The 27,575-nt window shown below is 45.3% G+C and overlaps 1 protein-coding gene across 50 annotated transcripts in view; it reads right to left on the reverse strand.

Moving 5' to 3' along the window:
* ZMYND8 (zinc finger MYND-type containing 8) overlaps window positions 1-27,575 on the reverse strand; it is a 112,473-nt gene that overhangs the window by 54,948 nt on the left and 29,950 nt on the right. For 32 of the 50 annotated variants that reach the window (XM_071211765.1, XM_071211766.1, XM_058287188.2 and 29 more), the window contains 8 exons: window positions 20,803-20,951; window positions 14,171-14,389; window positions 10,107-10,220; window positions 8,191-8,283; window positions 6,750-6,837; window positions 5,904-5,959; window positions 1,976-2,053; window positions 919-1,034 (listed from right to left, as the gene is read on the reverse strand). In XM_071211765.1, coding sequence (XP_071067866.1) covers window positions 919-1,034; window positions 1,976-2,053; window positions 5,904-5,959; window positions 6,750-6,837; window positions 8,191-8,283; window positions 10,107-10,220; window positions 14,171-14,389; window positions 20,803-20,951 — 913 coding nt within the window. The remainder of the gene's footprint in view (window positions 1-918; window positions 1,035-1,975; window positions 2,054-5,903; window positions 5,960-6,749; window positions 6,838-8,190; window positions 8,284-10,106; window positions 10,221-14,170; window positions 14,390-20,802; window positions 20,952-27,575) is intronic. The other 18 variants (XM_058287189.2, XM_012529575.4, XM_058287193.2 and 15 more) reach the window with 1 other exon arrangement.

Genomic DNA, 27,575 nt, shown 5'->3' on the forward strand with positions numbered 1-27,575 from the left:
AAACCCAGGACCCCGTCAATTAATTTCCTTTTTGTCCGCTGACAATGGACCACAGGGATGCCTAGTAAATGGTTTTGTAGACTGCTTTGGAATTCAGGCTTTCTTGTGATTTGCAAAATGACAAACTAAACAGAGGGAACACTATTTCAGATTCTGGTGTTTAAAATATAAACTCCTTTACTTCTGCATACTCTGTGTGTGTGTGTGTGTGTGTGTGTGTGTAAACACATGTAAAATTTTAGCATATGCATTTGAAATATTCTCCCCTAACACCTATTTTCTCTCCTGCTTGGCAGGGCTTCGAGAGGGTTTCTGCCTCATTTAACCATAGCCTAACTTGCTAAAACAGAACAGTGATATTAGCCACTGCTCAGCTCTTCTGCCTGTTGTTCTCGGCATGCAGGGGCTCTTCTCAAAAGAGAACTGCTATTAACTGAAATAACTCACTGTGCCGTATCCGGGCGGGGAGAGGGGAGAGCAGGGAAAGAGGCGCAGAAAGGCTGTCAAAATAGCGTCCCCTTATAATTTCCCATTTTAGCTTCAAAGAAAAGGAACTAGGACGTTAACTACTCAGCACGGTGATAACAGGTTGATTTAATGACAATCTGGGAAAATACTTCTGATCCCTGAAAACATTATTTTGAGAAGAAACTTTCATGGTGGCTCAATTTACTCCAGCAAATCCAAAAAAGAACTGCAGCGCTGAAAAGGGGCATTGTCATATTCTCTTCTAACACACCTGAAAAAAACGGAGGCCTACACATTAGGCTTACCACAGTAGAGAAAAAGGTTTTTAAAATGGTTGCAATCCTGACAATAAACAAAATAACAACCATACCCTCCAGCCCTTCTCTTATCCAGTGACAATATCAAAGATTCGGTTGAAGCTACACATCCAAAGCCTGTTTTAACTCCCACCTGTCGTGTTGTCCAAAGAAACGGGCATCCACCTGCCCATCTTTGTCCCTCAGAGCTTTAGCAGGCCAGAATGGAAACCCCTTCAGTTTTGCCCAGACCAAAGGATGTGGATTGCTCTAGGAAAAGAAAAACAAAATCCAGGGTTTGTATATATGTGACAGCAAGATATACATTTAAAGCTTGAAACCTAAGAATGAAGCAGGTAGAGATATACAGATAACAAATGGACAGAGAATGGTTTCAGGCAGGATTTCCCAAAGTGGTGCTTCCTAGAGGGTGTGTGGCTGGTAGGGTGGGCAGAGCTGGGAGTGGCCTTTAACGGCGCGGTGGAGGGGAAATGAGCGCTGGCAGCACCAGGCCCGAGTCCTGGCTCTGCCACTTGCGCCCATGAGCAAGAGCCCACCTTTCTGCATAACAAGGAGACAACACCTATGCTCTCTGCTGAGGGTTAAATGTGCCTTGTGTCAGGCAAATAACAAGGGTCTGCATTAGCCACCTGGATTCTGTATCAAGGACAACTCAAGGAAGACACAGTTTGCTTCCCACCACCCTCCAGACACACATATCCATCAGCCCACCCCAATGACAGAATACCAGTTTGGAAAGAGCAGATCCATGGGGGAGACTATGGTGACTTCTGCCTCCCAAGAGCCATCCACGGTTTAGAGAGACAGAGTTAATGCAAGGAGGCCTTTCCAGAGCTCTTAAAACAGCCCCAACAGGATCTGTACGTGACATGCACACTTAATACTCATTATCTGCAATGCCCTGCCGCCTTCCCCGTCGCTGCCTTCCTTTTCTGCTACGTCCTGCACTTTGCTCAGGGTAATAAGCCTAGTTTATCATGAGGCTAGTGCTCGCAAGGACTCTGGGCCTAAGAGCTTTTTCCTACCTGAGTGATTTTCATTCTGCCAAAACTTTATCGGAAAAAAATTATTTTAAAACTTCACCTCACGTTTCATCATATAAGGCACCTGGTAAAAGCTGTCCTGGGGTAGTCATCAACGGCATCGAGTTTAGAAAACGAAGGAAGGAAAAGAAAGGAAATCCAACTTACACAAGGCTCACAAAACCAGTTATCTCGTTTTTGGCAAGCAGCTAGATAACATTCTGGACATACTTCAATTTCATTCATCTGTAAAGCAAAAGTATATTAGAATATATCGTCCAAAGGGCCATACATGCTGGAGATCCTCAAGAAATGGGTGAGGATTCTGACTGAAAAGATTAGCTCAACAAAGTCCCATAGTGGGAAAACCCAAGGGATTTAACTACTTCTCACCCTTCCCAACACTTCCTCCCTAGTCCAGGCTGCCGACCTCTCTCCCATGGACCATGGAATCCAAGAGCTGACTCCTCACTGCTGCCCACTGCCCCACTTCGGCTCGGGCTTCCACTCTTGGGCCCCCGTGGTTCATTCTCCACATGACAGTCAGAGTCATCTTTCTACAGACATAAATCTCATCTTGGCCTGGCCCCACCTTCACCACCCCCAGCTCATAACCGTGGTTCTCGACCAGGGCACTCTTGTGCCCAACCCCTCACCCGTCACCCAGGGGAACATATCATTTCCCAGAGACATTTTTAGATCTCACGATGGGGAAGGGGGTGATTTTGCAACTGGTATCTAGTGAGTAGAGTCCAGGATGCTGCTAAAATGCACAGGACAGCCCCCCAAAAACAAAGAATAATCCAGTTCAAAATGTCAATACTGCCAAGGTTGAAAAGCCTTGATATATTAACAATAAAATCTAAGTACCTTACCACCTTCAAGGCTTCTCCCCACCTGTCTGAGCTCATCTCGTACCAGCTCCATCCCCCAATCCATCCCAGCCACTCTGGCTCCACTTGCCAGGCTCAATTCCTATACATCTATGACCACATTGCCCCGAGTAGTTAATTAGTACCATGCTGCACTATCTCATGTCCACAGATGACTATCTGAAAATTCTGTGACTTACTCATGGGTTGGCTTTGCTTATTGTCCTCTCTCTTGAAAAAGGAAATTCCCCTAGAGTAAAACTGACGCTCAGAGCCAAGGGTCCTGGCTCTTCCTTCCTAAGAAGATCTTCCTTCTTAGATCTGAATTCAGGCTCCACCATTTATTAGCTCTGTAACTTTAGGAAAAGTTGTTGATAAATAACTCTAAGCCTCCATTTCCTCACCTATAGAATGGGGGTGAAAGCAGTACCTACCACATAGGGTTATAAAAATTAAATGAGCTAATAAATGCAAAGCCATTCAGTGGCACAGTAATCAATATATTAGCTAACATCTATTGAAGACCTAGTGGGTGCTGGTATCAGTCTATGTGTTCTATGAGTACTAACTCATTTAATCCTTACAACCACCCAGTAGAGTAGGACTTTTGTTATTAATATTTCACAGAGGGAGAAAATGAGGCCCTAAGAAGTCAAGTAACCTGCAGTTGAGGTTCCAAACCCCACACACATCACCACTGTCATTTGCTTGCTATTAGCTTCCCATCATCATCAGTCTTGTTTTCCTCTTCATCTTCTGCCATCAGGCAAAGCGCAAAGACACATGGTAGGCACTCAATAACTGTAAGATTGACTGACTCAAGGTCAATGAATGAACCAATGAACAAACAAATGATTTGTGGGATGGATTTTCCAACATCCAGTCCACTCTACTTCCAGGCCATTCCAAAGGTAGGGAAAGTCACAGTCCAGGGCAGCCATGATCCGAGAGCCTACCAAACAGCAAATTGTTGCCAACAGGTGGATTCTAGAATGCCAGACACAGAACATCTGTGCCCAAGAAATTCTACCTCAGGGCAGCCCACCAATTAAAAACTGTGTCCAATAAATTCTATCCCAGGGCAGCCCACCAATTAAAAGCTGAGGTCTCAACTCTGAATATCAGGGAAATGAATCCCCAGGGGGGGGAACTACTGGGCAGCTCACCCACACTGAACTCCACCTTGCCAATGAACGTATCAGAACAGTCCATTATCAGTTATCATCCAAGAAATACTAACTAGGGAAGCAGATTTGGCCCAATGGATAGGGCATCCGCCTACCACATGGGAGGTCCACGGTTCAAACCCAGGGCCTCCTGACCCGCATGCAGCTGGCCCATGCGCAGTGCTGATGCACGCAAGGAGTGACCTGCCACGCAGGGGTGCCCTGCCGCTTAGGGGAGCCCCACGCACAAGGAGTGTGCCCCGTAAGGAGAGTCACCCAGCACAAAAGTAGTACAGCCTGCCCAGGAGTGGTGCCACAAACACAGAGAGCTGACGCAGCAAGATGATGCAACAAAACAAGACACAGGGAAGCGGACTTGGCCCGGTGGCTGGGGCGTCCGTCTACCACACGGGAGGTCCGCAGTTCAAGCCCCAGGCCTCCCTGACCCGTGTGGGGATGGCCCATGCGCAGTGCTGATGCACACGGGAAGCGCCGTGCCACGCGGGCCCCCGCATGGGGGAGCCCCTTGTTCAGGAAGTGCGCAGCCCAGCGCAAAAAAAGATTGCGGCCTGCCCAGGAATGGCGCTGCATATGCCAAGCTGGCACAGCGGGATGGCGCAGCAAAAAGAAACACAGATTCCCGTGCTACTGACAACAACAGAAGCGGACAAAGAAACAAGATGCAGCACATGGACACAGAGAACAGACAACCGGGGTGGCGGGGGAGGGGAAATAAATAAATAAATAAATCTTAAAAAAAAAAAAAAAAAAGGACACAGATTCCGGGTGCCGCTGACACAAGCGGACACAGAAGAACACACAGTGAATGGATACAGACAGCAGACAACTGGGGGAAGGGAGGAAATAAATTTTAAAAAGAAATCTAAAACAAGGAATACCAATAAAAATCACACCAAGATACCACTGTTTCTACTGGTCCCAGTGAGGGCAAACATGGACACCTTTTCTTCCTAATTAGAATGGACAGGGCAGAGAAACTACCACACTCATCTACCTCAAGTTGCTGTTGTTAAGTGTTGCCAAGTTGTCACAGCTTTTCCAGCAGGCAATATCTACCTGTATCTACCCTTGCAACAAACAAAGTTATACGAAGGAAATAACCAGATGTGCACAGCAAGACTGACGAGCAATGATACTCATCACCTTGTTACTGAAATGCTGGCAAAACTGTGTACTGCCTAAAGGCAAACAGGAGTGATCAAATAAATGGCCTTGTATTGTCCCGGGTACTTCTTTGCAGCCATTAAAAATTCTATTATTCTTATGCGTCTTATTACCTAGGAAAACACTCAAAAATAAACTAAGTGGAAAAGTATATTATAATCCTGTGTGTATATAAATATTTAGGCATGGACCTGTCCCTATGAGATCCCAATGTTCTTTACATTACACGAATGAATGAATGAGTGGATGAAACGGGAGGAAGCACACTGACAGGTTGAAGGTCATGACGTCTGGGTCTGTAACTCTTATGATGGGGTCTACTGAAAGATGTCTCCTATGCCATTTCCCTGTCCCACCACCACCAGAGGTCCAGGAGGCTCACTCTATCCACACCATCACTACCAGGGGTATCTGTAAGAGGAACAGACTCTCAGAGACCCTGGAACAGTCTCTGAAAACAGCTGAGGCCCCTCTCGCAAATACCGTCAAAAGCCAAACCTCTTCTGCAAGAGGACTGAAAAGGACTTGGCACAATTCCGCAGATTTGGGGGCAAAGGTCAGAAGTTATTAACTGTACGTAAACAATAAAATTCACACTGCCCAGTGCCTGACAACGACTTAGGAATGAAAGTTACAAATCATTTCCATCTCCCTTAGATCATGGCTAAGGGAAGTATGTTTCATAACAAACCAGGATCCCCTCTTTGTTGTTTTTACTTTTCATGAAGAGATGGGGTGCTATCTATGTCTCAGGAGATTCCAAAATCACCATAGCTACCCACTGGGAGGTACTGCAAAAGGAAATTTCAGCCAACACATCCCCTCGCTCTGGGTGCATTTAAAACAGGACAGAGCTCAGTGGGAAACACATACCTCATGTTCACAGATTTTGATGACTACTTTGGCTATTTGCGTCAACTTGTGATTTCCTGAGGGAATAAAAAATAGGATTAATTCAAGTAGAAGCACATTAACACTGGTCTTGGGAATGCAGTTCAACTAACAACCTTTTAACTTGCTTTCCCCCAGGATTAAGCTTTTAAAGGCTAAAATCCTAAAGTTGCCGGTTTTTAATATGCATTCAAATTGTGTCACTTCCCCCAGGAAAGTGGACCAATCTTTGGTGCCTCAATGTTGTTGTCTGTGAAACTAAAGCAATTTATGTAAGTTTCCCAAAAATTCATATTTGAAAAATGCTTTTATATCCTAAAGGCTCAAATTAATGGAAGGAAGCCTTATTCTACCCCTTATCCCAGGCTAACCCAAGATGAGGGTGGGGAAAGGGGATAGGGGAGGGGAAGACAGTAATTGAGTCGCCCTATGTACCTGATGCTTCAAAACACATTTTCTTGTCAACTCAAGAAGCGAAATTAGGAAGCAGGTATGAATGCTCCCCACCTTTAACTGAAGAATAAACCACCAGTCATCGCTTACATGACACCCCTTAGCTGATAAGGTGAGCATCTGGCCCCAACACTAACTGTTAAGTCCCTTGACTTTGCACTAAATCAGAGACAAGTTTATCAAGAAGGCATGTTTTCTTTGAACTGTAAGGTATTTTAAGAAACTATAAATTTATTGACAAAAAATTTTCACATTAAAAAAAAAAAACAAAAACCTACATTCCTGACTTGCCTTGAAAAATCAGGAGATCGGATCACTTGGTATCTCTCAACGCACAGCCTACTCTCTTGTCTAGCAGGCAGCTAAGCCACTCACCCCCATTGTAAATGATGCAGTTGTGCAAAATCCACTTCGCATCAGCCAAGAAGGCTTCTGTGCAGCCATACATTTTCTTTTTAGCATTCTGAGAGAAAAATAATGGAGCATAATCAGAGAGTCTATATAAGCCATGATCAAACAGACCTGTGTCCCCACATAATTTTCTTTAGCAGTTATTTGCCAAATTAATTAATGCTCTGTGACTCATTTCCCAATATGCTATTATTTTTTTAATCTATAACCCTATAAAAATGCATTCACTGAATTCATCGCACTAACTTGAATTTTCTCATCTTTAGCAGCTGTCCTTTATCAAGCAGCTCCTCCAATTAGCCAGCATATTTTATATAGTTATGTATTGTTTATTATTAGTTATATTGTCTCACATACACCTCCTGATAACTCAGTGAAATAATTATCATCATCTCCATTTTGCAGACGGGGAAACTAAGGTGCAGTTATGTCAAAAAACTTATCTGAAGCCCCAAAGTTACTCAGTTATGGAGACAGGATTCCAGCCCTGTCTGGTTGAAAGCCTCCTTTCCACCATTCCATGAGGCTCTGTGCCAAAGGCAGCCAGGAATGACTGTTCGGGAACTAGCCTATATGAAGTAATGTTTCCTCCTCATCGATGTTGTCATTACTTATTATCTTGGTGCTAACAGTTTAGAAATCAGCACCAGGATGATATACATAATCCAAAGTGTTACAAGTGTAATTTTCAGCGTGGAATTTTACCGTGAACTTTTAAAAACACCTTCAGGCATTAAAGAAATATCCTTATTAGATGAGTAGTAAGTCAAGTTCTAAGAAGCCACTTCTTTATTTCTAATCTGAAGGCTTCCCAGACACTTAATTTTCTCTTCTTCCTTCCTGTCACTCTCATTAGCACCTCCAAAAGAAAGGGAAGAGGAGGTAAGGCTCAAATCAATCAAATGGCTAATTCTTAGAAGCTACGTTTTCAGGTAAAGAGTTGGAATCACAAAAATAATATTTGAAACTAATCTGTGGATTTCCACACTCCATTAAAAATCAGGGAGGAATGTTACAAGACAGAGAAATTGGGCAATCAAGAGTCCTTCCAGGGAGCAAATGTGGCTCAGTCCATTGGGCACTTCCCTCTCAAGCAGGAGGTCCTGGGTTTGGTTCCAGATGCCTCCTGGAGAAGGTGAGCAGACAGATGAGTGACTCATCTGGGGGAAGGGGGGATAAGTAAAGAAAAATAAAGTAAATTGAAAAAATAAATAAATCTTAAAAAAGAGTCCTTCCATCAAAAGAAAAATGGAACAGGGAAACTGGAAACAACCAAGAGTGTTTGTTTTGAAAAAATGGAGAGAAATAATCTAACGTCAGATGAAGCACGGGAAGTAAGGAAAGATCCTTAAGTCCTTTTGACAACTGTAGGCTACAGCTCTGATGTTCTTTGATGGAGGCCAACCTTTTCCAACGTGCAAAGGTCCATGGGATGGAAGATGTATTCTGCATAGTCAGGATGCTGCTCCAATGGAACGGGCTTCTGGAATGCATCTGTCTGTAAGAAAAAAGATACACATGCACAGACACAAACCTGTTATTGCTGTGGAAGACCAAGGTTTAAACCCAACAAAGGACTTTAAAAACAGAGACAACTTTTCAGATAATACGGTTCTCTAAAGTGTTCACAAAGAATGACCCTGGGGAGCTCCAACCTGGTCAGGCTTCTCATTCTGCTTATTCAATAACAACCACGGGCCTAGCAATATTTTGGTTTTATTTGTTCTGTTCTCAATATAAACCTAACTAACAGGTACTGTCCTCTTTATTAGAATGACAAGAACCAAACCAAATCAGACCTGAACTCTGAATGAGACCAGTCTATCCACTGCCAATGCCCATAATACTGCTAGAAATGACACACCCAATAAAGTTCCCTTGGATGCCAACAGATATTTTACACATGGGGGAAAATTTAGACAGTGAGATTTTGTTTCTCACAATCTGGTAATTTGAGAAGCCAAATTATCCTCAAAACAGGGTCTGTGTAAAAGTTTTTCATTTTGATCCACTTTCTTAAGCCTTACTTGAATCAGCTAAGAATGTTGATGGGTGGTATTTACTCATGAATAAAAAAATCCCTAAGATCTAATTAAACATAAAATTATACTAAAGCAAGGCACCTGAAGAGGTTATCACCTGTAGTCATTTGAGTCCTTGTATTCAGAATGAACGTTAGGGCACTGTAAATTCAAACTATGCCTTAACAAAATCAGCAGCTTTCTACCCTGACTGATTTCACAGTAAATAACTAACATAGGGAATTAACACCTTCTTCAACTTTCCTTTTTAGTTTAGATGTCTACAGGGTTGAGACGTCTACAAGAATCTATTCTTCTTATAAACAGTTTTCTACAGATACAGTTTAGCTTCGGAAAAGCAAGAAATAATTGTCTCTCAACATAAAAATCACTCCACAGCAAAAAAAAAAAAAAAAACTTACCAAACTGAGGTAAGTTTTGATTGAGATTCAATTTGAGATTATTTTGTTAAGAAGACCCTCACGTTCCCAGTTTAGCAGCTCCCAACTGGCATGCTCTGAATTGTTTTCATCATTAGGTCAAATGTCAGAAAAGTATCTCAAAACAAAAGTATGTGGTTATTTTCTTAAAGCAATTAAGCAGCGACCACTGAAAACCTGAGATTCTACATATCTGCATATTCATTTGACTCAGAAAGCAAATTTTGAAGAGTTTCGGGAAGAGTCACTTCTAGACGTAGCCTTTGTACATATCGGAAAAGGGCCCCCCATTCTCTAGTTTCTTTAGATTAATTTGCAGGAAAAATGTCAAGATATACTCCCTGCTTTCACATACAAACTTTTCTCAAAGGTTAAAGTTTATACCTCAAGACCTATTTCAAAACTGAAGGAACTAACCAGATTCTCACTTTATACGGTAATTCCACTGGCTGAGGTTTACTTGAACATTGCATCAGACCTCCAGTTTCCATAAAGAAACTTGGTAGTGCTCAGCTCTTTCCTCGAAATGGAATTTTACCTACTCCCCTGGGAAGGAACACAAAAAGCCCCCTTACCTGATGGGGTATGAAGTTCTACCTCACAACAAGCAGAATTGTAAACCCCCACCAACTTTCCACTACATATCATTTCCCTATTAAACATCTTCGCTATGGAGACTACTCATTTTTTTTTAATTAACTGACCAGTATTCTACCTTACGCCTAATTTAGAAATATTTTAATGTGGGTAATGCAGGAAGGCCAAAAGTATTTGTGAAGATGTCTGTAAAAAAAATCCTATGAAGAACAAGAATGTAAACAGGACGAAACAAAAGTCACTCTTTCCATGACGCTTCTTACCCCCGGCTGCTTCATTTTCTGAATGGCAAACTTGAGCAGGTATGATAACTGTTCAATGGTGAGCATTGTCATGGCTTTACTCTGGGTCTCGATGCATTCTGCTACTGTAATTTTCTACAAGTCAAAATTACACAATGAACAATTAGAAAAAAATTTACCACCCCTGTACTTACTTCCCTTTCCTTCTCTTTGTCGAATATGCTCACACGTAAAAACCAATTCCCTTCTAAGCAAAACCAGTTGTTTCTGGCCAGGACTCCAATGCACTTGGACCAACATATAAGACACACCTTTATAGAAAGTGTTTTTAGCTCGTTTAGAAGATGACATGAACTGAGAAAAGTGTGGCTAGGCAGGACCTGAAAAGTCCTCATTATCACAGTGGGTTTCCAGAGTGGGGTTAAAAAATATATGTATGTATGAAAATTTTTTAAACAGACAAAAGAAAGAGTGGGATTTTAAAGGAAAGGCAGTGGATGGTTTTGATGGGTACCGCAGGGATAAACAGTTATCGACCACACATCTTGATCCTTTTAAGGTTCTGGGCTTTCAGGAAACTGACAGTGGATTTAACTCAATGATGTCACTGAAGGAAATGAACAATCTTCCCTGAAGAAAGAATCCAAAAGATGGTAGTGAACCAAAAATAAATATGACTTCAGCCTCTGTCACCATTTATGTGACGCCATCTCGGATGCTCTGGCAAATTATGCAAGGGGCACCTTGCTATCTCCACGAGCAAGAAATGTCCATTTGTAAAGGAAATTCCCATCAAAGAAGAAGCCCAGACGCAGCCAAAATGTCTGAAACTGGATTCAGCCACGTAAATCTGTCTCTAGATCTCAGGGCTTTAGGACCGTTATGTAACAGCAATAACAAAATAGTAAATTCTGATGATGTCAGGAAACGCTCTTTAACCATCTGTGCAGAGCTGAGAAAAGTTTTCTCCAATTAATTTAGATTCAGTTCCCATTCTTCTTATCTCTGGGGTCTTCAAAATGAACTTCCAGATGTGTCTGGTTCATTGTTAAGAAAAAGGACAACAGAGGAGTCACCCAAAATGATGCATATATCTGTTTGGCCACCAGAACATGACACATCCCCGTTGACTGCCTTAGAATTTACCTCTAGGAAAAAAGTCAGGGCCTTGCCCTACTCACACAACACCTGCTTGTTTGAATCCCTCTTAGGTTTCAGGTGGTCTAACTATAGGAAGCACTTGGGCTGCCTGCCCAGCTGTCTTTCACACTCTACCCCTCACTCCTCCCTCCGGGCTGGCAGTACCTGGTTCCCACAAGGCAGAATAAAAGTACCAGGCAGGTACTCGTCTAGCCTTATCAGCAGGGGGCTTATGACCCAATCTTGACCAATGAGCCCAAGGGCAAGTCAGCCAGGGGGCTGATTGGGAAAGTCCTTCTCCTTGATAAAAAGAAATATGAGGATGGACATTCCTCCTCTAAGAGAGCTTGCTGTGTAACCACACAGGCTAACTGAGTCCACAGCAGCCACCTCACAACCATGAGGAAGGTCACCTAAACAGCGAGAACGACAGAACAAAGAGATAAGAGATTGGCTGGGCTCTGATCAAACTCTGGCCTGGAACTACCTTGGGCTTCTTTCTACAAGTAATGCTAACTTAGAATAAAACCCTATAGACCGAAGTGACAAATGCACAACTCTGAAATTATACCAAATGCCACTGACTGTATACTTTAGATAAAATGTATTGTTTATGAGTATTTCAATAAAATTGATTTTTTTAAAAACCTATAGTTCAAGCCAACTTTCATCAGGAATTATTATTTGCAGCAAAAGCACCCTCTCTGAACCACTCTTTCCTATAATATCATTGAGCACTTTGGAAGGGCTGGTGAAGACAAAGGAAAATAGACAAAGGCTCCAGTTCCCAAGCTAAATGAGGCAGAATGACAATGGGCCCTGAGCACAGAGGTCACCACCCAACAAAGCACATCCTACACATCTCTCCAACTAGAGGAATCTAAAAAGAAGCAGGGGCCACTTATTGCAATTTTAGATGCAGAAAGAATTCCTGAGAACGCCATTAAAATATCATCATGGGTTAGTGGATGTGGCTCAAGTGGTTGAGCACCAGCCTCCTCCTACATGGGAGGTCCTGGGTTCAATTCCAGGTGCCTCCTGAAAAAACAAAAACAAACAACAGGGAAGTGGATGTGGTTCAAGGAGGACCCAAGTTCAATCCCTGGGGCCTCCTGGTGAAAAAGAAGAGAAAGCGTGCCCACTCAGTAAGCCGAGTGCCCAGGTGGGTGCCCATGCAGCAAGCTGAGTGCCCACATGACGAGCCGAGTGCCCAAATGGCAAGCCAAGTGGCAAATGGTGAGCCAAGTGCCCAAATGGCGAGCCAAGTACCCGCACGAGTGCCCGTGTGGTAAGCTAGTGCCTGTGCAGCAAGATAATGATGCAACTAAAGAGAGACAAAGGGGAAAGTCAAGGTAAAGCGCTGCAGAGACCAGGAACTGAGGTGGTGCAATTGACAGGGAACACCTCTCCAAATCAGAGGTCCCCAGAATCGAATCCCAATGAATCCTAGAGGAGACAGAGGAGAAGACAAAAAAGAGAAATAGATACAGAAGGTCACACAGCAAATGGACACAGACAGCAAAAACAGCAGGGCAGAGGTGGGGAGGAAAAGGAAAAAAAAATCAATTAAAAAAAAAAAACAAGCAAAACAAATGAAAAAAACAAATTAGGAAAGCCAATGTGGCTCAGTGGTTGAGAGCTGGCTTCCCATATACAAGGTCCTGGGTTTACTCCGAGGCCCCCAGTACCTCAAAAAAAAAAAAAAAAAAAAATCAGCGTGAGGAATTGATATAGCTCAAGTAGTTGAGCTCCTGATTCCCATGTATGAGGTCCTGGGTTCAATCTCCAGTCCTTCTTAAAAAATAAAAATAAAAATTTAAAAATCAACCATATTGATTTCATTTCTTTTCTATCTGCACAAAAGCCGTCCCATACATACTTTCTTAGAGTTTGCTTTTTCCCACTAAATATATCTGGGAGATCTTTCCATTTCATACGCAGGAAAGTTTCCTTATTTGAGATCCAGTTCCAATTTATCTTTGAATCCAAGTGACATTCCATACTAAATGATTTAGTAGTTATTCTCATTTTCAGCATTTGAACAAACTTATACCTGGAAGTTGCCAAGAACTGAAGCCACCTCAAAATAGTGGAAGCCTTCACACAGTTCACTGAAGAGCTCTTAGACTTGGCTACAAATGACATATGCATGGTCTCCTGACTCTGCCAGGTGTGCTACCTCAGGGCCCTGCACCTGTAGCTCCTTCTGCCTGGAAGGCCTTTCCCCAGATGGTTGCCTGGATCACACCTCACCTCCTTCAGGTCCTTCTTTGACCTCCATTTAAAATGGAAACCCCTTGCATCTCCTTGCACTCCCTCTTCCCCATCCTTGATTTATTTTTCTAGGAAGTACTCATCTTCCAACATGCCGTATCTGTCCTTTTCTCCCAAAAAGGATGTGATGTGTGCCAGTTTTGTTGGTGGTGTTGCCGTCCCACTGTAGAATCCCGAACACCTAAGAGGCACTTTATAAGTACTTGTTGCATGAAGGAATGTGTCAGCTGGCAATCACATGGAACATAGAACCAAAATTGGTCTTCTCAGCTCGGCTACTGCTAATGATTCAAAGATGCAGTGGGAGGCACCATGCAAGAAGGGGGAAAATAGCAAGAGATCTTTTCAAAAGATGTGAATCCCTAAAAATTATAAGGTGCCTTCTGAATCATTCAGTACAGGAGAATCAAGAGACAGGTGCAGATCTCACAGAGATCCAAAGATCCACGGGGAAGTAAAAACAACGTATCAGTGCGACTGTCTTTCTAAGAGCTGTGTGGCTGTGACCACTGCTCACGTTTGGTCCAAAAAAGGGGCTGACCAGGATACATCAGCTGGAAGGCAAATCTTCCCCTTTTCCCTACATCTGCATTATCTCAAAAATTTAAAATAAAAGGAAGAGAAAAGAGAGGAAACGCAGCAGGCAATGCATTCGTTCATCAGGAACTAACCTCACATTCAGGACAAAACCAGTCCCCCTCTGGTTCCGATGTCAGTCTCAGACACTTAGCGTGATAAACCCGGGGGCAGAGCTCACAGCAAAGGACCTGGCCTTCCCGGTGACAAACCCAGCAGTAGAAATCATTCCGTCCATCCTGCGGTACAACATCAACAGGGTCTGTGGTGAGTGGCTGCTTCATATAGTAAAACGGACCATGTCTTAGTTCTGACTGAAATGTAGGCAAGAAAGACAGGTTTGGTTTCAAAACAAATGTGCATTCTCAAAAGGAATTTGACAAAATACATCAATAATAACAACAAAAGAAATTCATAGCATTTCACAAATTCATTAAAAATCCAAGCTATCTTGGATTATACTACTAAATACAGACTTTGCAGGTCTTTGGATAATATTAAGGTTTTTTTCCCTTCTGTTTTGAAAAGGCTGTGTACTGCAATCTGGTATCAAGAGTTACTAAGGCAGGACAATGGCTGTGAGCCAGGGCTCTGGCACCAGGTAGATCTGAGTTCATTACCCAGATGCATTAACTTCTCAGCTTCAATTTTCTCATCTGTAAAATGAGGGAATGATAATACCTAATTTCATGGGATTGGGATTGGATTAAATGGGATGATACAATTATTGTATACATTTAATGCAGGGTCATCCTGACTGCCATGTCAAATAAGGTTAAGATCGGTTCAAACCCTGGGCCTCCTTGACCCGTGTGGAGCTGGTCCACACGCAGTGCTGATGTGCACAAGAAGTGCCGTGCCACACAGGGGTGTCCCCCGCGTAGGGGAGCCCCATGCGCAAGGAGTGCGCCCCGTAAGGAGAGCCGCCCAGCGCGAAAGAAAGTGCAGCCTGCTGAAGAATGGCACTCCCCACACGGAGAGCCGACACAACAAGATGACGCAACAAAAAGAAACACAGATTCCCGGTGCAGCTGATAAGGATGGAAGCAGTCGAGGAAGAACGTGCAGCGCGTGGACACAGACAGTAGACAACTGGGGGGAGGGGAAGGGGAGAGAAATACATAAATAAATAAATCTTGTCACCCCAGTCTAGAGCAAGAACTAGAACTTGGGTCTCCTAAGACTCTCTCCCCCCTGGCACTCCACACAGGATGATATTTGTGACAGAAGAGATGCTGATGGTTTGGTGAACACCTCCAACAACATTCTCTGTACTTGAAAATTAGTTCTGCTTAATGGGGAAAAGTAGAGGAAAAAAACATCTGAAAAGTGGCAAGATGACTAGAAATCTAACAGAAAGTGACATGAAGAGGAAACGGCACCTGAAGCAGGAAGAAGTCCTCAACCTCTGCAGTAGTGACGTCCTGGGCAGGACAGGTCCTTGTTGGGGGCTGGGGGGGCTAACCTGTGTCCTGGAGGATGTTTCGCAGCATCCTTATCCCTCTGCCCACTACATGCCAAAAGCATCCCTTCCCCCAACTCGTGACAACCAAAAATGTCTCCAGACATTGTCAATATCCCTTCAGGGGTCAAATTTGCCCCTACCTGCTATCTGCCTGGAAAATTGACTGCCTGGGTTTCTTTTCCAGGAAGGGGAGGTATTTAAAGGGAACTTGGAGGAGGAGGAGAAACTCCCATTGAAAGATAAACTGCATTATCGAGCAAACAGAACTATTTCTAACCCAAGTGTTGTTTGCAGGATACATTAGAGTTTTTGCAAGTTAGCAGTGAGCCTCTTTCTCAGTACACAAGTCCTTTTCAACAAGTCAGTAATACAACAGGGATGTTCTTTAAGGTCTAAACAAAACTGGAAGAACTGAACATGACAGCTGATCTCCCCAACCAGCAACCTGAGGTCTTCCTAGTTAATGTTCGGAAACCATGCTATTGATGCTTCAATAGCCCCAATGTCCCCGTCACCCCAACACACACTGGCTGAAGCTGGGTGCTGCTGGGAGGATCACAGAAGACCAATCTGTCCCATAACCTTTTCAAGAGATTTCCTGCTTTCCTTAGGCAGCAGTTGTTGCTGAGAAGTAGCTGCCTGGTTAATCTCCTTGTCAATCATATATGTTCCTTATCTGCTACATCTCCTGCTTCATAAAAACAATCTGATAACAAATACAGAACATTTTTTAAAAAGGAAATGCAAATCATTTCAGGTAAAATAAAGTTATGATTTTTCTCCCACACACATAAAAGGTATGTAACCACCCTGATAATAAGGCAAACAGGTTGCAACCTGTGTAGTTACAGGATAACCTCAGGTTATGAGAGCAACTGTCCCTGCTCTCTCCTTGGGCTTAACAAAGAAATGGAGAAGGCTTGTTCATTAAGTTCTGGAACATCTTGGTCTATACCAGGAGCTGGCAAACTTTTTCTAGGAAATGTCAGAGAGTAAATATTTTAGCTTTGCAGGTCATAGTGTCTCTGCCCCAACTCCAGACAATAAGTCAACAAATGAGTGTGGCTGTGTGTTGACAATCACAAAAACAAGCCTTAGGCTGCATTTGCCAGCCTCTGGTCTCCATAAACGAGGGACCGGGCGCTCCGGTTCTAACACAGCGTACGCATGCGTGTACGTGGCAGGGGCGGGATGAGGCATGAACACATTCCTACAGGGGCTGTGTAGGTACCATAAATGAGTGAAGGAAAACACCCCCACTCCTTGCTCCAGATTTTGTCCTGCATTTGACAGAAGCATGATGGGTATGTCTCTACCGTAAGAAAAACCACCTGCAGGAAAGGCCTCAAGGTGGGTGTGACAGCAGGGAGTGGCAGAGCTCGCACCCACCTGAAGGGGGCAGCCCCCACTGCTCCAGCATTGGGACAATTGTGCCAGAACGCACTTCCTGTGTTGCCTGGCCTCAGAAGAGACCCACATCGCTGGCTTTTACCTACGTTTTCCCAACAAAGGGCTTTGGTGAAAACGGCCAGTTTTTAAGGCAATGCAGGGGCCGACCAAAGTATAAGTTCTAGCCTGCCCATGTGAATGCATGCACAGGTACTCAGAGAGAGTGAGGATGGCCCAGGAGTTCTTTGCCATGTCTGATCAAAGGTATACATAAAACCATTTTGCACAATCTGTCAACAGGTTATTTCTCAATCCTTTAATTAGGGAAGAAAAAAAAAAAACCTCCCAAAAGGCCTCTTCAAACTCAAATGTTCTGAGAATTAAAGATCAGAGCAGTAATTTTCAGGAAAAGACCTAGTGTTATCTTGGGCAAGGTATTTCTTTGTTGTAAGGGACTGCCCCGCCTAATGCAGGACATCAGTGACCTGAGCCTCCTCCAGAAATGCCCAAAATGCCAGCAGACGCCTCCTACCACCACCACGAGAAAACACCCACAAGTTTTCAAATTCCTAAGGGGTGAAACCCCTGATCCAAAGAGCCTTAAGAAACGAATCCTAAACGTGAATACCTCTCTCAAAATAAGGTGTAGGTTTGAAAGCTCTCCTTAAACCTCTCCTAAACATACTGGATTCCTTATATAGGAAAAATGATAAGAAGGGTCCAAACTTAAAACTCAACCTTTACCTCCTTCACCAGACGTGGAAAAATACAGGTATTTTTTAAATTTTTTGATAAGGCCAGAATGGCTTTCTTTTTAGAAAATGGAAGAGAGAGAGAAATTAGAGGAAAGAGGCAGCAAACTTTGATATAGGCTGAAGTCAAAAACAAACAAACAAACAAAAGCTTGAATGCGGACAGCCACCCAGCAGGGAGAAGAAATGTGGGCGCAGGCTGGGTGAGACCGTACGACTAGGTGGAGAAGACAGCTAAACCACAAAGACCTGGCCCTGCGTCTAAGGGGGAGCGGGGCAGGCGCTACTCAGCTCCCACTGCGGCGGGATTTTCTGAGTTTTTTTAAGAACCCGGAAATGAAGGTTTTCACCTGAAAGCTCACAATCCTTAAATGCTGACAACCAATTTTATTATGTTGGTCAAACGCAGCAATTGCACACCTACACTTTGCTTTTAATTCCAAAATTCTTCTTTCAGAAAACGCTGTCCAGAAAAAAAGATGGATTTAAATTCCCCGTGAGGAATGACTTCCACATGAAGGAGGGTGTCCTATTATGTAGAGAGTTAAATGGTAAAACGACTCATGGAATCAAAGGTCAGGAATTTCTTCTCTTTATAGTTAAGGCTATTTTGCCCCTTGCCCACAAAAGTCTCTAGGCCGTTCTAATCCAGGAGTTTTAGATCAGAGAAACAACCTATACTCAACTCTATAACACTGTTCCTAGCCAAAACCCCTACTTTACGATTTAAATGATGCTCAGAAAGGGGAAAGCAAATGACAAGGTCACACAGCAAGCCGCCCAGCTGCAGTGGGGTCAGGAGCCCAGGCTCCAGCTCTGGAACTTTCCCTTGCAGCGCCATGGGTCCCATCTCCTGTTCTCTATCAGCACTGAAGACGGCTGATTATTCAGGAGCACAATCGTGCCCTGTGTCCATTCACCCACGCGCCGCTCCCTTCCGCATCCTGAGCGCTCTGTATTCATTCAGCCGGGTCTGACCGAGCTCCCACGCTCTGCCCAACTGTGGGGCCACAGCGGCGGCTGGACACTGGCCCCGGTTTCCTGAGGCTGCTCATCCAGAGGGAAGACACAGATTTACAGGCACACTGCCGTGGTCACAAGGGCGTCCATGGTAAAGAAATGATGTGAACACGTGGCTGGGAAAGGCCAGAGAAGAAATCACCCAAGGAGATTGGCTTCCAGAAAAAGAAATGGAAATACTAGCCAATTCTTCAAGGACAAGTAGGAATTCACCAGATGTGTGCACAGGAGTGTATCACGGGAAAGGCCCAGAGGGGCCAAGGTCTGCTTTCCTAACTTACGGGTAACTCTGGTTAAGAGTATGGCAGCCCAGCAAGCTGAATGCCTGGCTAAGTTAAGGTCTGGGGGTTAGCTGTGCTGTTCACTCTTCTTTGCTGGTCTTCCGTTCTGACAGCTATGGGATGGCTCTGGGCAACAGAGGTGTCTTGTCACTGGCTCTGAGCCAGGCAGGCAGATTTACGCTCAAGTGTGGTTGACTTGCTCTGAAACTTTGAGGAGAAAATGTAACCTCTCTGAATTTTCCTCACAGGGTTGTTATGAACATACAGAAAAGGGGCTTCCTACAGTACCTGGCACACAGCAAGCACTGCTTTTAGTAGTTTTGTCATTCACACCATCACGTGTTTTCTTCCAATTGCAACAGACCTTAAAGATTTATTTATAACACACAGATGCATCTCTTATAAAGGGATTCCCAACTCACTAGACCTGTGTGCCCAGCAAAGTAGCCAACACTTAAATTTAAATAAAACTTTATGTAAAAATCCAGTTCCTCAGTCATACTTGTTCAAGAGCTCAACAGTCACATGACTGGGGGCTACCATCCTCGACAGCGCAGACATGAACATTTCTATGGCTATTCTTTATTATTTGTTGTATAGATTATGCAGCTTAGGGGTTTTTTTTGTTTGTTTGTTTTCACTTAGCTTGAGCTTGGCTTAATTTCTAGTTTATTGTTATTATTTATAGAATTTACTCTGCACAACAATCCAGTGAGATGAACAATATCACCATCATAATATCCCCAACTCAACAGATGAGAAAACTAGGCTCAAAGAGGTTAACTTGCCCACAACCACATGGTAAACGCAGAGCTGACATTATGCTATGTAATTTTGAGAGTGAAAATACATTAGAAAGTACACCTCTCTCAGTCCCAGATATTTAACCCTTGCTAGGTTACTCTTCCCGTGAAAGCAACAATCTTGTTTTGTTCAACCTTAAATCCCCAGGGCCCAGGCCAGGGCTTAAAAATACACAAAATAGACAAATGCATCCCTGTGGAAGAAGTAAGCAATATGGGAATTCCTGGGGGACAGGGTTTCCTCAAAATCTAGGAAATATGACCTCATGGTTCATGGGAGAGACAATTAAATTCCACCAATAAGTCCACTAACGTACTTCTCACTTTGTTCAATCAGAAGAATAAGCAGCCTGGATCAGTGACTTCTAAAGCTAGAAGGTTACTAGATGAGATCCAAGATGGCAGACGGCAAACAGACTCTGCCTGCCTGGTTGATTGGTCCTGACTGCAGAGGGAGGGCGCAGTCTAGAAAAGAACTGGCTGCCAGTCGTGCTTAACGAGAAGAAATCATGATCAGTTATCAGCGTCTACCTTGGGCAATGGATCACGAGAGCAGCTGCCTCTTGCCACAGATCTTAGACCCTCATTTTACAGATGAGAAAACCGAGACCAGGAGGGAGCTGGACTTGACACCAGCCAACAAAGTCACCTCTCATCAGTCCTAGGGACATGATCCAAGAGGGAGAGAAACCCTTCGGGCCACAATGGGGTGGGGGTGGGGTGGGGTCGCAGAGTCCTAAAAGCAAGGAAAAATATATCCCCAAAACCTGATGAATAGTTAATTATCTTCATTAGGATCACTGCCCTGTCCCCAAAACAGATTTGAAAACCCACTGGAAATTTTTACACAGGCACATTTTGAACTGCCCTTTTTGTCCTATGCAAATGACAACCAGCACAAGGCAGCTTGCTGAATGCCAAGATCACGGGCTCTTAGAAAACCCCGAGAGCCTTAGCACTTCTCACTGCAGCCTTTGTCCTGCTGGCGCGGACACCATTCCCAATGGACTCCTTTACCTGCTCCTTATTGTTATTGTTCAGTAAGCCGGGTTTCTTTTTCTTTTTAATGGGGCTTGTGGATGTGTCCTGTGGAGAGTGGCCATTGGAAGAATGTGGAGGGCTGGGGAACTTTCTCTTCTGGGCTGTTCTCTCTGTAGAGCCAGGATCTGTAAGAGACACACAGGATCACACATTTTAAAGCAGCCAGGGAGGCCTGGGGCCCACAGGGTTGTAGGACTCAGTATATTTTGGTCCCCAAAATCCCACTTTAGCATCCTTCCTCCTAGAACACACACCCACTTTGTCACCTGTCTCAGAGACCAGTCTTTTTTGACCCACATAAAATTTTTGCAAATTTTTAATTAGTTGCCAAACTGTGAAAATTGGGAGACTGCACATTAATCCGGATTTCCATCTTCACTTAAAAAAAAAAAAAATAGGGCCTATATGCCCTCACTGGACCAGGTAATGCTAAAAAAAAAGCCATCCACTGTAAAATGGGAATGTGCACTCCAATTTGCCACGATCCCCACCTTTCCCTGTTGTCTCACTGCCAAGGACTCCCTGCCATGAGTTATGACACAGGCACTGGGGAATTTTTCTTATGCCCCAAGAAATATTCCTTCTCCACATTTGTGCCTATTGAAAAAGCAAGAAGTCATAAATGACAGACCAAGAAGGCCACAAATTTCAAGGAAATGAAGGGGAATATACTTCTTTTTGGAAGAGAACCATATTTATTCATGTTTATTAAGATTAACAAAGTGGGAAACACATCAAACAAACACACGATGCCCACCAGAAACTTCTCACAGTCCAGTCAACAGAGACATCATGTTTGAGGGACTCCTCCAAAGAGATCAACAAAATCACATTTTCACCAATTCTCACCTGAAAATGCCAACCCCATCCTTGTCATTCCGCCCCTCTTATTTTTCATTCTCCTGGTATCTCATTTAAACACACATACGCTTCCACAACCATCCAATCTTCACCGGCAAGGACTTGAATCCATTCCATGCCAGAAGGCGTTGTTAGCTAAGGGGACACAATGAAATGGCACAGCTCGGTGTGCTTTCCGTGCTGAGAAGCACAAGCTACAGGCACCGGGAGAGAAGAGAACTATGCTGAGAGTTACGGAAGGTGAGTGATGAGATGTGCACTCTGGAAAGGAAACTACCCCCAAAGACAACAGGATGGAATTCTCCCCCGTTTCAGCATTCAAGGCACAAGTCCCAGCTGGACTACTCATTTCTGTCCTGGTTCTGGAGGGGTCACAGTGACAGCTAAAAGGGTTCGATATGGCCACGCGGGGGTGGTCCTAAAAAGCCTCCTAGCACTTCTGACTGATGCATTTTCTAGAAACTCACAAGGGAAGTAAATGAACTACCTTTGCACAATCACTCCTTCATTGTCCAATCCACAGGACGGAACTCTCAAGTGTTCAGAGTGCTACACTGGGACGAAGCTCTGAGAGGAAAATTAAATCTAACCACAAGCACCCCGAGGGTGATACCCCCCACCCCCAGCTGTGAGATCATCCCAAAGACATCAAAATGGAGATCCAGGGAGCCCCAGAGGTTGGCCCAAAGGCACAGAAGAGCTAGTTAGTGAGAAAACTCACTAAAAAGGTAGAGCCTGGGATCACTGTTCCCCCAGAGAAAAGCTCCCCTCATTCCCACGGGGACCCTTGCTTCACTCCATCAAATGTGCAGACTTTCATTTTCTCCACATAGCCTTTGACCCAACAATCTCATTCTAGAAACACATTCTACAGAGTCACAGGTGAGCAAAGCACATGCAAGAAGAGTCAACTGCAGCACCGTGTCATGCCCAGGAATAGAAACAACTTGAGTATCCTAATAATGGTTTAATTTTATTGCATTACAGGCACACAATGGAAGAAAGAGCACCTCTGTACAAGCTGATACACCACCAGCCCCAAGTTACCACATCAAGTGAAAAAAGCCATGTCTAGTACCATCAGTGAAATATTCCCACCCACCCCTCCCCCCCAAAAAATCATATGCATATATAAATGTTGTATAAGCCTAGCATGTCCCTGGGAGAACACAAAAGTACCATTCAGCTCTAAAATGGGGACTGGCGGCTGCCTTGCAGGAAAGCCTGCAGAGAGGAGGAGGGTTATCTTTCACTGTGTACCCTCATGTATAGTTTTAATCATATGCATGGACTACTTTATCAAAATAAAGAAAATTTAAAATGGTGTATTTAGAAGGTTGAATTTCATATTTTAAAAAAGCAGCAGGTGCAAAACAAAGCCAGTAATGAGGCAAAGAGGGAGGCATGATGCCGGATTTTTTAAAAAAAAGAGCCACCAGATGGGCCAGGTCAGGGCAGATCTTCAGAGGCTTGTTGCCCACACTAAAGAGTTGGGGTTTTGTTCGACATCGAGCTGATAGACCCAAATAACTCTAAGTATCAGCATGCATGTGTATGAGATGGGTTACAGGGACTCAGAGTTGATGCAGCCTGGAGGAAATGACAGCCCAGCCAAGCAAAAATCAAAATCAAGCCAACATGAGGTTTCAGTTTTGTTTGTGGGCAGATTTGAGAGAAGGAAGTACATAAACAAAGGCACACCAACAGGAAAATTAGGGGCATATTCAGGGAAACCATGCAGTGTCCTTCCTCATTGCCAAGGACAACCTCAACCCCTCCTACTAAATGCCATTAGTACCTCCAAAGGCTGTGGCAACAATCAGTGCCCCCACATATTTCCCAGACATGCACTGCCGCTACCCTCCGCAGCAGCCACTGGGCTAGCACATGGGCACTGCGCCAGCACAGCATAGCTGGCCTCTGGGCTAGCACATGGGCACTGCGCCAGCACAGCATAGCTGGCCTCTGGGCTAGCACATGGGCACTGCGCCAGCACAGCATAGCTGGCCTCTGGGCTAGCACATGGGCACTGCATCAGCACAGCATAGCTGGCCTCTGGGCTAGCACATGGGCACTGCGCCAGCACAGCATAGCTGGCCTCTGGGCTAGCACATGGGCACTGCATCAGCACAGCATAGCTGGCCTCTGGGCTAGCACATGGGCACTGCATCAGCACAGCATAGCTGGCCTCTGGGCTAGCACATGGGCACTGCGCCAGCACAGCATAGCTGGCCTCTGGGCTAGCACATGGGCACTGCGCCAGCACAGCATAGCTGGCCTCTGGGCTAGCACATGGGCACTGCGCCAGCACAGCATAGCTGGCCTCTGGGCTAGCACATGGGCACTGCATCAGCACAGCATAGCTGGCCTCTGGGCTAGCACATGGGCACTGCATCAGCACAGCATAGCTGGCCTCTGGGCTAGCACATGGGCACTGCGCCAGCACAGCATAGCTGGCCTCTGGGCTAGCACATGGGCACTGCGCCAGCACAGCATAGCTGGCCTCTGGGCTAGCACATGGGCACTGCATCAGCACAGCATAGCTGACCTCTGGGCTAGCACATGGGCACTGCATCAGCACAGCATAGCTGGCCTCTGGGCTAGCACATGGGCACTGCATCAGCACAGCATAGCTGGCCTCTGGGCTAGCACATGGGCACTGCATCAGCACAGCATAGCTGGCCTCTGGGCTAGCACATGGGCACTGCGCCAGCACAGCATAGCTGGCCTCTGGGCTAGCACATGGGCACTGCGCCAGCACAGCATAGCTGGCCTCTGGCACCAGAAAGGCCACAAGCTCCTCCTTGGGAGGTTTAATCCACCTGTGGCTGAGATCCCCCAAACGGTGGTTCCCCAAGGGTGATCCCAGAGAAGCAGTAGCTGCTTCGCCGGGGTATTTGCTAGAAACCTACAGAATCAGAAGGGGCGCTGGGGGCCGCGGCCCATTCTTGTTTGCACAAGCCTTCCAAGGGATATGGACACAGCTAAGTTTGAGAACCACAGATCTAGGGTGCATGTCTGTGGAAAAGGATAAGAGTTACCAAGACTCGGGCACCGTGTTCCACAGGGGTCAGCCAATCTCCTCCACTTCCCCACCACCCTCTGTGCGGCTGCTGTGCTCCTCAGGAAATGTTAGCCAAGGTTGGAGAATGGAGACAGTGGCTAAACAGAAAACGAAGCTCTTTGCTTCTCAGTCCCTCAGTGTCTCATCTGCAAAATGGGAAGAGCGGGGAGGAAACAGCCCAGACCAGACACTCTTACCTGGAGTCCACGCAAGAGCTTCCGGGAGCCACAAGCCACGGGGCACCATGCTGTACAGAGATGCAATCTCCTAGGAAGAGGGTCACAGCCTACTTGCCCTTTTCCAAACTGTCCTTAACACTAAAGATCAAAAACTACAGGGCCAGGAAGCGGATGTGGCTTGACCAGTTGGGTGCCCGCCTACCACACAGGAGGTACTCATTCGGGTCCTGATGCTTCCTAAAAAAGACAAGCCGATGCCATACACGCCGCAACAAGTAGACGCCTAAACGAGCAGATGCCACAAGCCAGCAGACGCCGCAGCCCATGGCGAGCAGAGGTGGCTCAGGCTGTTAAGCACTTCCCTCTCATGTGGGAGGTCCCAGGTTCGATTCCCGGTGCCTCCTGGAGAAGGCAAGCAACCAACCAGCAGATAGATGAGAGAACCATTGGGGAGCGGGAAGGATGTTAAAAATAATAATGAGGCGGCAGACTTGGCCCAGTGGATAGGGCGTCCGTCTACCACATGGGAGGTCCGCGGTTCAAACCCCGGGCCTCCTTGACCTGTGTGGAGCTGGCCCATGCGCAGTGCTGATGGGTGCAAGGAGTGCTCTGCCACGCAGGGGTGTCCCCACGTAGGGGAGCCCCACGCTCAAGGAGTGTGCCCTGTAAGGAGAGCCGCCCAGCGTGAAAGAAAGTGCAGCCTGCCCAGGAATGGTACTGTACACACGGAGAGCTGATGCAGCAAGATGACGCAACAAAAAGAAACACAGATTGCCATGCCCCTGACAACAGAAGTGGGCAAAAAGAACACGCAGTAGAGAACAGACAACTGGGGTGGGGGGGTAGGGGAAAGAAAGAAATAAAATAAATCTTTAAAAATAAATAAATAATAATGAAATAAATAAATCTTTTTTAAAAAATACAGGGCCAGAGGGTCTTAAGATCCCTTTTGAACTTTAAAACTCTGCAATTCTATGGGAAAGAGAAGACAAACCACTAAATATTTATGTGATCACAAATATTCAGAGCTGGGAAGGCCCAAGCTCGCCAGGAAACAAAGGGGGAAACTGAGGTCCTGCTCAGAAAGATGAGGCAACTGACCTACGAGGATTCCAGACTTTGTAGTCTCAGCAAAACAAGGAAAGCCCAATGCCGTTCCCTCACAAACACACAAGATTCCCCCAGGAATTAATGAGTGTTTGGTGGCTGTATCCAAGGGATAGAAATTTAATAGGTTTCAAACAACAGACACATCTGTCAACAGCAGAGGCTTTCGATGAAGGCTCTCAGGGAGAAAAATTGGGAGATGCCTGCCGGATTCAGCGTCCTTCAGAAGTATGAGATGGCAGCCCAGCATTTTGACTTTAAAACAGTGAGTGGGGACAAGGCCTCTGGTGATGACAGAATGCGGGGGCATAAAACCTTGCTGGACCTTAAGGATCCTTAACAGAAAACTGGAAACTGCCCCCCACCACCGCCACTTCTTGAATGATTTAATTCTGATGAGGATATACTGCTAAACACGTTTCATCTATCAACTTGAAACGATGACAAACAGCCACCGTAGACTGAATCCCCAGGGAAATGCTTCACCCTTGATCTGAAAAGAACTTTCTGCTGCTTTCTCTGAGGAAGCGGGACCAGCAAGACCCTCTGCCTCACGCTAAAACAAAAAACCCTGACTCTGAACGGGTTACCGTGGGCATGGGAGGACGGCTGCCTCTTGGAAGAGGACAGAGCAATGACTCAGGCAAACGGCTTGGCAGAAAGCAGAAAGCGGCACATCTCCCCCCTCTTTGTGCCAGTTCACTGAAACCCGAATGATATGGCAAGGTCTGCTGGATATTAGGAACCGAGAACGTGACAGTGTTTCTCCCTGACCTCCATCCTCCCCGACTCAGAACTTCCTGACTAAATGTCCTTCTTAGGTGTCCTCTGACTTATTAACAGCACGCCTTACTTCAAAATACCCTGCCCAGGAGCAGACGTGGCGTCAGCGGTTGAGCTCCCACCTCCCACGCGGGAGGTCCGGGGTTTGGTTCCATGCTTTCTGATCAAACCAAAACGAACGATGAGCAAAACAAACAAAAAAACCAACTCAGGGAAGCCAATGTAGCTCAATGGTTGAGTGCTGGCTTCCCAGATACAAAGTCTCAGGTTCAATTCCCGGGTCCAATACCTTTAAAAAAAGAACACCACTTAGCTTTCCTTGGCCACTGACGTTAACAGCTGGGATTCTTTTTCTTACAAGGCACTAGGTCGTGTTCAAATGCTGTGCCTGTACTTCCCTCTATGTCACCTGCCCGAGGTCACACGCCACGAAGCCGCAGGCCCCAGCTCTGAACCGAGGCATGCTGGGAGCCCTGCGCCCCATGGCCTCACACCAGGAAGCACCTTGTACACGGCGCTGAAGTCAGACTTCCCAATTTAGAGCTTGTGTGTTAAGAATACATGCTCATTTTTCCATTCTCCCCCCACAACTGCAGATATGGGTATGAGGGGACAGGGTAGGGGGATTTTGAACAAAGAGCTTGGGGAACTGGGAGGAGGTAGAAAATCACGTTTGAGCCCCTCCCTGGTGATGCCCCTCTCAAAGGCAGTCCCCCCAGAGCAGGCTTGTCTCCACATCTTCGCATCTGGGCACT

This window comes from Dasypus novemcinctus, chromosome 24, assembly GCF_030445035.2.
Source record: "Dasypus novemcinctus isolate mDasNov1 chromosome 24, mDasNov1.1.hap2, whole genome shotgun sequence".
In the NCBI taxonomy this organism is placed as follows: domain Eukaryota; kingdom Metazoa; phylum Chordata; class Mammalia; order Cingulata; family Dasypodidae; genus Dasypus; species Dasypus novemcinctus.